We start from the raw sequence: 13,461 nt of genomic DNA, 5'->3' as shown, positions 1-13,461 counted from the left end.
TTTTTATTGATTTTTTACAGAGAGGAAGGGTGTGGTATAGAGAGTTCGATGAGAGAGAAACATCAATCAGCTGCCTCCTGCACAACCCCTACTGGGGATGTGCCTGAAACCAAGGTACATGCCCTTGACCGGAATCGAACCTGGGACCCTTCAGTCCACAGGCTGACGCTCTATCCACTGAGCCAAACCGGTTAGGGCTCCTTTCTCTTTTTAAGAGTGAGCTCCATGGTCCCAAGTTTGGGAGCTGTTCCTCTTATAGAGTTACATTGTGCATTAGTACAGGTCCACAGTGCATTTTATGAAACTCTTGTACCATTTATGTTGGGGGATTCAGAAATCTTCAGATTTTAGAAGGGTATTAATGATGTATATAGTGTTTTCGAAGGAACATCCTCTGGAGTTTGGAGTAGCTCTGTAATCAAATACATAATTTCTACAGAAAAGAAAAATGTATGAATAAATCAGACTAAATGATGAAGACTATAAAGAACCTCTTAACAGTTCAGGTCAGATTTTGCTACCATATAAATTATTTTTTAAAACTTTATTTTTTGGAATCTTTGAGACTTTAGAATTGTGAATAATTGATTCTGTGCCTGTATATTAAGGTCACTTCAAGGTCTTGAAGAAAAGAAACTGTTTCGTTTTCTTTAACTTAGTATTTTTCAAGTTTATTTGAACACAGGGCTTTTTTTTTTCCTTTTTCCAAATAATAGTATTGTGTAGAATATGCTTTGGGATAAGCTGTGTCATCCATGACTGATTTATTAACCTTAATTTAGGGTAGACTAAATTCTACATGTGGTTAATCTGGTTCCTTTTATGTTTTAATTTTTGGTTGCATCTCCAAATTTAGTAAACCTTCTTATTGTGATGGGAGATGGTTTTTAATAGAAGGCACAAAGGCAGATTGGTTAAAAATGGTTTGATAATTTTAATGCACTATAAGAGAATTTTGTAACTTTTAAACATTTTTATCTATTTTTCAGAATGAGAATGTTCTTTCTGCCTTTTAAAATTTTGAATTCATTTTTAGTTAATTTAAGCCTGTTCCTTACTCTTGGAAACATTATAGAATAGAAAAACATTGGAATTTTCCTTAATGTGCATAATTATAGCACCAGATACTTCTCCGTCAGAATACTTATTTATTAAATCTATTCATAACAGTTATGTTTATTTCTAGGTTATTTTGGTTATTATCTACACTCTGTTCTATAATATTCTTTTTTTTAGCCTTGATTAAAATTAAGGATTAAAATTATTAAACTATCAGGAAGTTTAATAATTTCCATAGCAGTAAATCTGCAAGATGGGAAGTTGTTAGTGAAAGTGCTTTTGAGAAGGCAAACATTGCTTTACATAGATTGGGAAGATTAAAAAATATTTATATACCAGTTGCAAAAAAATGAGGTCAAACTTTTTTTTGTAACTTATTTTTAACATGTATCTTGTCATCATTGAGTTGATTTTAAGGCTAAGTCCGTTTTCTGAAAAGGCAGAGTTTCCTATAAAAGTCAAAAGTTTATTTAATGTAAACCTTGGAAAGACCATTGACAAGTAACTTTGAGACTATTAGTTTGTGTTAGAATACACTACATTTATTTGTTAGAGTATCCTACCTAATAATAGACAAATATGCAAATTGACCGCACCTTTGCTACACCCAAGCCACGCCCACCAGCCAAAGCCATGCCCACCAGCCAATCAGGGCAAGTTTGCAAATTACCCGACCAAGATGGCGGCTAATTTGCATACGCTGAGGGAGGGAGGAGTGAAGACTGAAGACAACTTAGAAGGAAGAGGGAGGAAAAGCGGAAAGCAAGGTGGCTGCCAGAGGGAAAGCCAGGGCGGGGCGGGGCTGGGCAGGGTGGAGCGGGGCAGGGCCGGGCGGAGCGCGGTGGGCGGCAGCGGCGCGTGCGTGCAGGCGCTGTGGCTGCAATGGTGGCAGCAGCGGCAGCGCACACGGCCGCAGCGGCTGCTTGCAGGATTCTTCCTGCAAATGGGCTACTAGTTTATTATAGAGAGCAGAGTTTAATCACTTAAGTTGTAAACTGTATTTGCCACTGGAGGTTAGGTTTATTGCCAACCTTGGGATTATTGATTCTTTGTATATGACCTCTTTTTTTTTTTTTCCCCAAGAAAAACGATTTTAAATATAATACTGTTATATGCAATAAACACCAATTATTGAAGAAAAATGATCTTACATATAATAATATTTCATGCAATAAACATATATTTTAAGAATAAAAGGATTTTAAGTATAATAATATTACCAAAACTGTACTAACATAGTATAATATCACAAAAGTTGTAGGAAATATTAAAAATCTGCAAATAACAGGGTTACTTTTATTATACTCTAGTATATTTTTCCCCCTCTCTGGCTCTATTTTTGTTCATCAGTTTATTGTTGTTCATTATATTCCACAAATGACTGAGATCATATATTTACCTTTCTCCGACTGGGTTATTTCATTTAGCATGATGCTTTTAAAGTCTATTTTGTTGGATATGAGTATTGCTACTCCAGCTTTTTTTTTTACTTTTCCATTTGCATGGAAAATATTTTTCCATCCCTTCACTTTCATCCTGTGAGTGTCTTTTGTTTTGAGGTGGGTCTCTTGTGGACAGCATATAGTTGGGTCATGTTTTTGTATCCATTCAGCTACCCTACACCTTTTCATTGGAGCATTTAATCCATTTACATTTAGGGTTATTATTGAGAGGTACTTATTTATAGCCATTTTAATTCTGTATGGCTAGGTTTCTCTCTGTTTCTTCTCAACAATCCCTTACAGCAATCCCTTTAGCATTTCTTATAATGCTGGTTTGGTGGTGATGAAATCCTTTAGCCTTTTTTTTTTTTTTTTTTTTTTGTCTGGGAAGCTCTTTATTTGACCATCTATTTTGAATGATTGCCTTGCTGGATATAGTAATCTTGGTCTCAGATCCTTGCTTTCCATTACCTTGAGTACTTCACGCCATTCCCTTCTGGCCTGTAGAGTTTCTGATGAGAAATCAGGTGTCAGCTTTATGGGAACTCCTTTGTAGGTAACAGTTTTCTTTCTCTTGCTGCCTTTAAGATTATCTCTTTGTTTTAATTTTTGGCATTTTAATTATGATGTGTCTGGGTGTGGGTCTGTTTGGGTTCTTCTTATTTGGAGTTCTCTATGCCTCCTGAACTTGTGTGACTTTTCCTTTTACCAGGTTAGGGAAGTTTTCTACCATTATTTCTTCAAACACCACCTTCTCTATTCCTTTCTCCCTTTCTGCCTCTTCTGGCACACCTACTATTCTAATATTGTTACGTTTCACATGGTCCCAGAGCTCCCTTAAGCTGTCCTCCTGTTTCGTAATTGTTTTTTCTTTTTGGTTCTCTAATTGAGAGATATTTCCAACTCTGTCTTCTAATTCACTGATTCAATCCTCAGCTTCCCCTAATCAGATGTGTATTCCTTCCATTGTGTTCTTTATTTGTGTTATGTCATTCTTTATCTCAGACTGTTCTTTTTTCATAGTTACTATATCTTTTTTCATACTGTTATGCTATTTTAAATAATTGAATCAGGAGCCCAATACAAAGAAATGAGCACTAAATAAGATCTATCAGATGTGTAAAAAACACTATACTGGTTTATAGGGAATAACCGAGAAAGTAATGTAATCTACAATATTTGGTTACATCCAGACCGATATTTGTAAAAAAGATTGTATAGTTCTGTGTTGATAGCACTATTATAGCACTTAGCTATGTGTGTCTTTATGGGGAAAACTTTTAGAGGACCAACTCAAGATGCCACGGTAAAAGAGAGTAAAAGGATAAACTGTTACTCCATATCCTTTATTTTATTGCCTTCTACTCTCCCACCCTATCCCACCCCCACAAAAGTGAATACTCATCTATTGTTTAATGTATGCCAGGTACTGTTCTAAGCCTTTATGCATATTGTCTCATTGAACCTTCATAAAAACTCCATAAAATAGATACTGTTGTTATTTCCTATTATATAGATTTTATAGATTAAAAAAACTGAAGCACAGAGAAATTTATCCCTGTGTCCAAGGTAACACAGCTAGTAAGTGGCAGGATTAGGAGAAAGGATCTTGCCAGGTAATTAGGACATCATTAAATAGCTATAAAAAGAAACTGATGAGATTTAGATGAAGGAGTGGGGTAGAAGGTAACTTCAGAAAGAGGAAATTCTAAATCCAGATAAGGAATGATTACATGACTTTTCTATCACATTGACAGGAAAGAAAAAACATTTTGAGAAATATATTGCAATAAGAAGCAGAATTTGACAACTGACTCAGTATTCTAAATGAAAGGAGAAAAAAAGAAATAGGTGTTCAGCAGTTATTGAATTATATGATAGGGTTAAAAAATTACCAGTATGATGAAAAATTTGCCCAAGAGAATAGGAGGAAATCAGCTGTTTTGTTAAGGCCAAATTGCTTACTTAAATATAGAACATTCCAGAAATTACTGTAGAATATAAATATTCATTCAAAACATGCACTTTTAGTAAATAAAGGTCAAGTTTAAAATCCAGTTGTGGCCTCACATTCTAAGTACTTCCCAGATTTGGTATTTAATAATACAAATGCCCTTTACTTTTAACAGTGATTAATGTCTTATTATCCATTCACTTATGGTTCCTAAAATGAAAACACTAAGAGAGTAGTGAATGTGTTGGGAGAATTCTTATTCATGGGAAGGCCAAATCTAGGAGGGCATTGGAGTGGAAGTGGAAGGCCAAGGGGTAAAGATAGGCAGGGCAGCTAGGTGAAGGAGAGGGATAAAGATGAGTAATGAGAGACTGAGGAAAGAGGAGTTGGAGTGGGGATAATAATCATCTTCATTTTTCTAGTAAGTGTATCTACATATTCTAGAAGACTAGAGTTTTGTGCCTACATTTATAGTGTAAAATATATTTTTAGTTATATTTTTCCTCTCAAGCTGGGCTTTCTTTTCTTGAGCTGTTCTAAGCATAGTTTTAAAAAGCTTCATTAGGCTGCACTTGTAACCTTAATTAGTAGACTATATTAAGGTTTTTATCCATTTTCTTGGTACAAGTTGAGATTCAACTTTTTGCCCGTGGCTGTGTTTTAAGCCCAAGAATTAAAGTTGAAAGCCCGTGTGTGTGTTTTTTTTAAATGCTTCTTTATTTTTTCTTAATATATTTTTACTGATTTCAGAGAGGAAGGGAGAGGGAGAGATAGAAACATCAGTGATGAGAGAGAATCATTGATCCGCTGCCTCCTGCATGCCCCCCACTGGGGATGGAGCCTGCAACCCAGGGGTCCTGGGTTTGATTCTAGTCAAACCCAGGACCCTTCAATACACAGGCTAGAATCAAACCCAGGACCCTGGGTTGCAGGCTCCATCCTCAGGCTGATGCTCTAACCACTGAGCAACCGGCTAGGGCATTTCTGTGTATGTTTTAACTGTTCTTGACTTCAGCACAATCCTAGATCTGAGACTTCTATTCTGTTTTATGGTAACAGGTGACTTAGGGCAGTGGAAGCCCACTGAGAGGCAGTATGTAACTTGCCTTGTATATATCTTGCCCTGAAACAAAAACAGATTACTAAATAAAGACTGAGGTTTTATAGTGCACAATGCTCTATTTTAAAAGTAAGTATTTAGCCCTAACCGGTTTGGCTCAGTGGATAGAGCGTCGGCCTGCGGACTGAGGGGTCCCAGGTTCGATTCCGGTCAAGGGCATGTACCTTGGTTGCGGGCACATCCCCAATAGGGGGTGTGCAGGAGGCAACTGATCGATGTTTCTCTCTCATCGATGTTTCTAACTCTCTATCACTCTCCCCTCCTCTCTGTAAAAAAAAATCAATAAAATCTATTTTTTAAAAATGAAAAAAATAAAAGTAAGTATTTAATTAAAAAGAAGAACTAATTTTTATTGAAGAATACAGGAAATTTTTTGTTCAGATTGTTTTTATGAGGCTATAGATTGAAAGTATTATGTAATAGTGAATATGCGAATCTTCCTCTAGTATAAAGGAATGCTCTGAAATCTGTCAAAAGCATATTAAATCGCTGTAGAAAGTTAGAAAGAACACAATATTTTATCATTAAGAAGAGCACAGCTTCAGCCCTGGCTGGGTGCTCAGTTGGTTAGAGCATCGTCCCAATATCCAAAGGTTGCAGGTTCAATTCCCAGTTAGGGCACATAAAAGAATCAACAAATCTCTCTCTCTCTCTCTCTCTCTCTCTCTCTCTCTCTCTCTCTCTCTCAAAAATAAATAAAATAACGTGCTTTAAAAAAGAAAAGAGCCCAACTTTGATGTGAGACAGGTCTAGTACAGATACATGCCCCAGTGCACGTTAGCTACAAGTCCTCCATCGATTTATTTGCCTGTTTATAGCCAGTTTGTTTATCTGTAAAAAAAATGAGGTAATACCTACCTTGCCGTAGCATTACACAGATTAATTTGAATAGCAAAGCATAGTACCTAACATGGTGCTTGGCAAGTTGTAAGAATCAATAAATGTTAACTATGATTTTTGAGAGGTTAGCATTGCATAATGGAACTTGGACTTTGGCGGTAGAATCCCTGGCTGCGGTGCTTACTTACAATGTAACACTTGAGTAAGTAATCTTTTTTCCTCTTCAGTTATCTCACATTAAAATGAGGAATTGCCTACCTTTGAGGGTTTTTTTGTGGGGGGGGGGGGGTGTTTAGAATTAATGAGATCATTTATATAAATCATTTTACCAAGTGTCTGATACATAGTAGGCTCTCAATGTTTTCTTTTTACCACTCCTAGGTCATGTGAAGCTCTTTGGTAAATTGTGTTATTTATTTAAAGAAATTTTCAATGTTTTCCTCAGCCAGTATCATATTCAATGGTGAAAAATGGAAAGCTTTTTCTCTAAAGTCAGGAACAAGAAAAGGGTGGCCACTCTCACCATTATTCAGCATAATTCTAGAAGTCCTAGCCAGAGCAGTCAGGCAAGTGAAATAAATAGAAGTAAAGGTGTCACTTTTTGCAGATGACATGATTCTGTATATAGAAAACCCTAAAGACCACCAAAAATATTTGAAACAATAAACAAATATAGTAAAGTTGCAGGATACAAAATCAGTGTACAAAAATTCACTGCTATATACTAGCAATGAAACTTCAGGGGGGAAAAAACACACATTCCGTTTGCAATTGCAACCAAAAGAATAAAATACCTAGGAATAAACTTAAAGGATGTGAAGGACCTATATACTGAAAACTACAAAACTATTAAAAGATTGAAAAATATACAATGACATGAAAAGATATTCTGTGTTCATGGATTGAAAAAATCAACATAGTTTAAATGGCTATATTACCCAAAGATTTAATGCAATCCTCATCAAAATTCCAATGCCATTTTTTAAAGAAATAGAACAAGAAATCATCAGATTTGTACAGAACCAAAAAAGACCCTAAATAGCCAAAGCAATCCTGAGAAAAAAGAACGAAGCCAAAAATATCACACTACCTGACTTTCAAATTATACTATAGATCTATGATATTGGCAGAAAAACAGACACACAGACCAATGGAATAGAATTGAGAACCCAGAAATAAAACCACATGTATATGGGCAAATAATTTTTGATAACGCAAAAGTACACAATGGAGAAAAGAAAGCCTTTTAAAAAATGGCACTAGGAAAATTGGAAAGCCACATGCAAAAGAATGAAACCAGATGCAGTTTGTCCCCATGTACAAAAAGTAATTCAAAATGGATCAAAGTCCTAAATGTAAGATCTGGAACGATAAATTACATAGAAGAAAACATAGGTACTAAATTTACCGACCTTGGTCTTAAGAGAAGATTTTATGAATTTGATCCCAAAGGCAAGGGAAGTAAAGGCAAAAAATAAATGAATGGAACTATATCAAACTAAAAAGCTTCTGCACAGCAAAAGAAACTACCAGTAAAACAAAAAGGCAATCAACTGAATGGGAGATGATATTTGCAAACAACAGCTCAGACAAGGAGTTTTAATATCCAAAATATATATAAACACAAGACAAACAATTCAATTAAAAAATGGGCAGAGAACCTGAACAGGCACCTCTTCCAAGAAGACATATAAATGGCCGTCAGATATATGAAAAGATGTTCAACTTCACTAGCCATTGGGGAAATGAAAATCAAAACTACAATGAGATACCACCTCACACCTGTTAGAATGGTTCTTATCAACAAGACGGGTAATAAGTGTTGAGAGGTTGTGGAGAAAAAGGAACCCTTATTCATTGTTGGTCGGAATATAAACTGGTACAGCCACTATGGAAAACAGTATGGTGGTTCCTCAAAAAATTAAGAATAGGATTACTATATGACCCAGCAATCCCTCTTCTTGGTATCTACTCGAAAAACTCAAACATTTCATTTGCAAAGATATATACACTCCTATATTTATTGCAGCATTATTCATGGAGGCCAAGATATGGAGATAACCATAGTGCCCTTTGATAGAGGATTGGATAAAGAAAATGTACATATATACTATGGAATACTGTTCATTTGCAACAACATGGATGGACCTTGAGAATATTATACTAAGTGAAATGAATCGGTCAGAAAAAGCTAAGAACCATATGATTTCACTTCCATGTGGGATATAAAACTGAAACTCATAGGCACAGACAACAGTATGGTTGTTACCAGTGGGAAGAGCTGATGGGGGCAGGTAGTAAAGTGGGCTAAATATATGGTGATGGAAGATGATTTGACTTTGGTTGATGGGCACACAATGCAATATATAGGTCATGTATCATAGAAATGTATATTTGAAATCTATATGATCCTATTAATGTCACCCCTATAAATTTAAATTTTTTTAAATTGACTGTTTTCATGCAAGATCTTTTCTACATAGGATACTGTTTAAAAAGGAGCAATAGGGTGTATGTAGAGCAAAGTTACTTTATGTACTTAAACTCATTTTTCATTTTGAAAAAAACAGTAACTTTTAATTTTCCCCTATAAGTGATTGAGAATTAAAATTAACTTTTAAGTATTTACAATTAATTTTTATCCCATTACATAGATTGTAAGCTCCTGAAGGACAGTTTCCATTTTATATTTCTTTGTTGTTCCTATAAATTTTATAGTGCCCTATATCTCTTCTTTGTTGAATAATTAACAACCAACTTATTATTAGTTGATTTTGCTAATTACAAGTGGGAGAAAAATATTTACTTTTTTCTTTTTTTAAATATGGAACGCTTCATGAATTTGCATGTCATCCTTGCTCAAGGGCCATGCTTATCTTCTCTGTATTATTCCAATTTTAGTATATGTGCCGCCGAAGTGAGCACAAAACATATTTACTTTTAACATGATCTGAATTATGTCTCTTGTCAGGTTAAATACACAGAGATATACTTCAATCTATGTTATGAATTTTATTTCTTTAAGAATGTAAGTTTATATTTCCCGGTGATTTTTGATTACACAAATGATTAGGTAGGTGCACTTTAAAGGGAGATGTTTACTTTGTTTTACAACTGGTCATTGAATACTGCCAAAGGCAGCCCTTGAGGAAAGATTAGATGAGTGCAGAGCTAAAGGGATAGAAAAACTTTGTTTTCTGAGCTATTGAGAGGATTTTTACATTGGGTTGGCTAAATAGACCATAGTCTTCAGAGTATAATTCTATGCAGGTTCCTGACTACATAAGTGATAGTTAAAGGTAAGATTATTTTTCCTTATGTAACCTCATTTTAAGTTGTGAATTAAATTTTAATTGAGTTGTAATGTGACTCTTTTGATAAATCTTATTATAGTAAATTCTGATACTGTGCAACACATTGGAAATTGTAATAATTTGGTTCTTATATAAAGAATATGGCATTTGTTTATGTGTCTGTTATAGGTAGTTATAGTTGAATGTTTGCTTTTACTAGGACTTTTGATTCATCATTTTTATTTGACTCACTGGAATCCATCTGTTAGTTATAATTGAATTTTCAAGGTTCCGTGTATTATTTTTGTTAATGAAGGGTTATTAACAGCATTATGAAGTTTTTCTCTTTTAATCTTGAAAGGGAAAAAATCCATATCTAAAAAAGCAATCACAAAGAAGAGGAAAACTGTCACAAAGTTACCTACTGTACCAGAATTTCAGGTAAGTGTTTTAGTTTTCTCTCAACATTTTTTAAAGTTTTGTTTCAATGTTTGTATTGTTTGTAAAGAAATTGGCTAAATTCCACTGTAGCACACACATACTTTCAATGAAATGTTTCCAACTGTGACTTTTTCCCTACAAGTACAGACATAGCTGGTACTTATGAGTTAATCTTCTAGTATTTCAAACAAATTTTTACCTCTATTTTTTTCTGATAGTCAGAAATTTCTTTTTTATATACTATACTGTTTTGTAGAAGTAGTTTAATAGAACTATATATAAAAATAAACATGTAAATGAAAGTCTCCCAAGAACAAGCCATATATGTGCATGGAAATACTGCCAAGGTAATCCATTTTTATTTATTTTGGCACTGTAGAAATGGTTGAGTTGTTAATATGAAAAACAAATCTCTTAACTCTTAGTTATATATAAACTTTAGAAAGAATATTAAGTAAAGGTTAATTCAGTTGTCTTTAAACATTTCTGCAAGAAGAAAAAAGTAATTATCTGACTACCATGTGACTATATGAAGAGTTTTTTGTTTGAAGCTGATACTAGAATAAGCAGAATCTCACCCTAATTAAATATTTTTATTTTCTGTTTTATAAAAGATGTGTTTTCTTCAACAGATGATTCTTTCTTTAAAAATTTCTTTGTATTACTGTGTCCAGTTCATTTCCAAAAGTTCTATAACCTAATACTTCATTGCCAAAAATAAAAATGATGTTAAAATGTGTTTCTGTGAGCCAATTTAAGTAAAGAAGAAAATAAAGGAGTAATAACTTTGAAAATATTGATAGTATGTAAAGTGAGTTTAACAGTTACATATATCCAAAAATGAGCTATTTTTGGATATATGTAACAATCTATTTTTCAGTAAAAGTTCTGTTTTTGGAAGTGTTTCTTTTAAAGTTATTTGGTAAAGTTACTAATTGTTCTTGGAAGACTTTCATTTACACATTTACTTTTATTTATAGTTCTATTAAATTAATATTTTTAAATGAACAAAGAAAAAATAAACGTGTTTTTCTCTTAATATTTTAAAATAGAGTATTTTTAATGACATTCTTAGAATGATTTTTTAAAATATAAAGTAACTTGGTTCTAGCATATTCAATAAAAAATGTGTATTTACTTTTTATTTAGAGGCCTTTCTATCATTGCTTGTACATGTTTTTTAATGCTATAGTAGTATATTATCATTCTTCCACTGATATCATACTAGCCTTTGCTATTTCTTTCACTCATTTTTTCCCTCAGTCCTTCAAAGTATTCTGGCCTGATGTTGGTATTTGTCTCCATTCCTATCTTAGTGGATGGACTTTTATATGTAATGACTGGCATAGACCGTGTTTTAAAATGAATACCACCTGAAGCAGGTGGTATTCATTAGTAAACCATGAAATCAGTGGATTGCATGACCAGCATTTCTTTTGTAAGTTAACGAAGTTAAAAATAAAAAGTAATTAAAAGAATGTGTTCAATATAGTAAGGGTAATATTGTTTCATGAAACTTTGATTTTAATCGTGTGTGTGTGTGTGTGTGTGTGTGTGTGTGTGACACTGACATGCAATGTATATCTGACCATGGGTTGTAAACAAAAGAGTTTTAAAAACACTGTCTTAAGTTAGGCTTTTAATCAGTTACTAACCATGTACTTACCACTCTCAGAAATTTGTCAAAAGTTCATGTTTTGTTAGATTGTGCTGTTTTAAATAAATGAAGGGAGGGAGGGAGGGAGGGAGGGAGAGGAGAGAGAAAGAGGCGTTGGAGAAAGAGAAAGAGAGAGAGGGGGGGAGAGAGAGAGAGAGAGGGGGGGGAGAGGGATAGATAGTTTGGCTAAAAATGGGAAATACACTGAATACACTGAGTGGCCATATTATTATGATCTCTGAACGCATAATACTCTGGCCACTCAGTGTGTGTGTGTGTGTGTGTGTGTGTGTGTGTGTGTGTGTGAGAGAGAGAGAGAGAGGCCTGGTGCATGAATTCATGCATGGGTGGGGTCCGGCCAGCCTGGCCAGAGGGAGGGGATGTGGGCAATTGGCCGGCCTGCCTGCTGGTGGAACTCCTGGTCGAGGGGACAATTGGCATATTAGCCTTTTATTATATAGGATGTACACTGAGTGGCCAGATTATTATGCGTTCAGAGATCATAATAATATGGCCACTCAGTGTAGACTATGACAATAGTGGTTCTTATGCCTGGTTTACAATTTGAATACCATGGTATTATTCATAAAGGAAATGGACACCTGTCTCCCAGGAAATAGGTCATTTGCTTCAAATAAGCAAATAATAGTAGATAGTATTAGTCAGTAGTAAAGTTTTTATTTTAATATATTTTATTGATTTTTTTTTTACAGAGAGAAAGAGAGAGGGATAGAGAGTTAGAAACATCGATGAGAGAGAAACAGCAATCAGCTGCCTCCTGCACACGCCCTACTAGGGATGTGCCTGCAACCAAGGTACATGCCCTTGACCGTAATCGAACCTGGGACCCTTCAGTCCAAACGCCAACGCTCTATCCACTGAGCAAAACCAGCTAGGGCAGTCAGTAGTAAACTTTGTTATTACATGCAAAACTTAAGAGTTTTGCCTCTCAAAATAATTTTATGTAAAGTTTGTTTTTTAAATTATTTGTAAGTTCCCCACATGTAAGAAGACTGATCATTATATACTAAAGAAGTGAATTTATTTCCTTCACAAAAGCTCTAGCATTGTGACACTTAATACCTCAGATTCTGCAAATTATTTTTTTTATCCAAGTTGTTTTAAGTATCACATTTCTAATATTAAACATAAAAGTACTATATAGAAATGTTTAGCTGGAAGATTTGCTTCATGGTGTTTATTCTAAAATGCCTTCTTGCAAGTCCTAATGAATTAAAGTGAATCCTATTTTGACCTCAACTAAACTAGAAATCAAACTTGTCTGCCTATTTATGTCCAGAAGAATCCAGGTTTATTTATATACCTTCTTAATATCTATACCTCAGTTTAAGGAAATAATTATCCCATCCCTGTTTAAAGTATACACTGTCGATATTCAAATGGTGGATTGGATTTATTCCTTTGTGTGTACTGTAAAAGGACTAACCATATCTGTGCCACTTTTTCCTAAGTGACATCAATCTTAGGAAAAAGTGCTTCTCAAACCTTAGATAGTATAAAAATAATCTGATGCCTTTATTAAAAATGAAAGTTCCTGGGTTTCATCCTTGATTCAGTGGGTTTACCAGTAATCTGCATAGTGGTTAATCATACGGATTCTGGAACCAGGCAGTTTGGGTTTGAATGCCAACTTT

General features: G+C 34.4%; 1 protein-coding gene across 4 annotated transcripts in view; it reads left to right on the top strand.

Annotated features, from left to right (window-relative positions):
• The window catches only part of BRD10 (bromodomain containing 10), a 79,944-nt gene that overhangs the window by 32,340 nt on the left and 34,143 nt on the right, over nucleotides 1-13,461 (top strand). For all 4 annotated transcript variants that reach the window (XM_079790587.1, XM_079790589.1, XM_079790588.1 and 1 more), the window contains one exon: nucleotides 10,070-10,149. In XM_079790587.1, coding sequence (XP_079646713.1) covers nucleotides 10,070-10,149 — 80 coding nt within the window. The remainder of the gene's footprint in view (nucleotides 1-10,069; nucleotides 10,150-13,461) is intronic.

Source organism: Cnephaeus nilssonii (genome assembly GCF_951640355.1).
Source record: "Cnephaeus nilssonii genome assembly, chromosome: 14".
Lineage (NCBI taxonomy): Eukaryota > Metazoa > Chordata > Mammalia > Chiroptera > Vespertilionidae > Cnephaeus > Cnephaeus nilssonii.
This window is presented reverse-complemented; position numbering and strand designations above follow the sequence as displayed.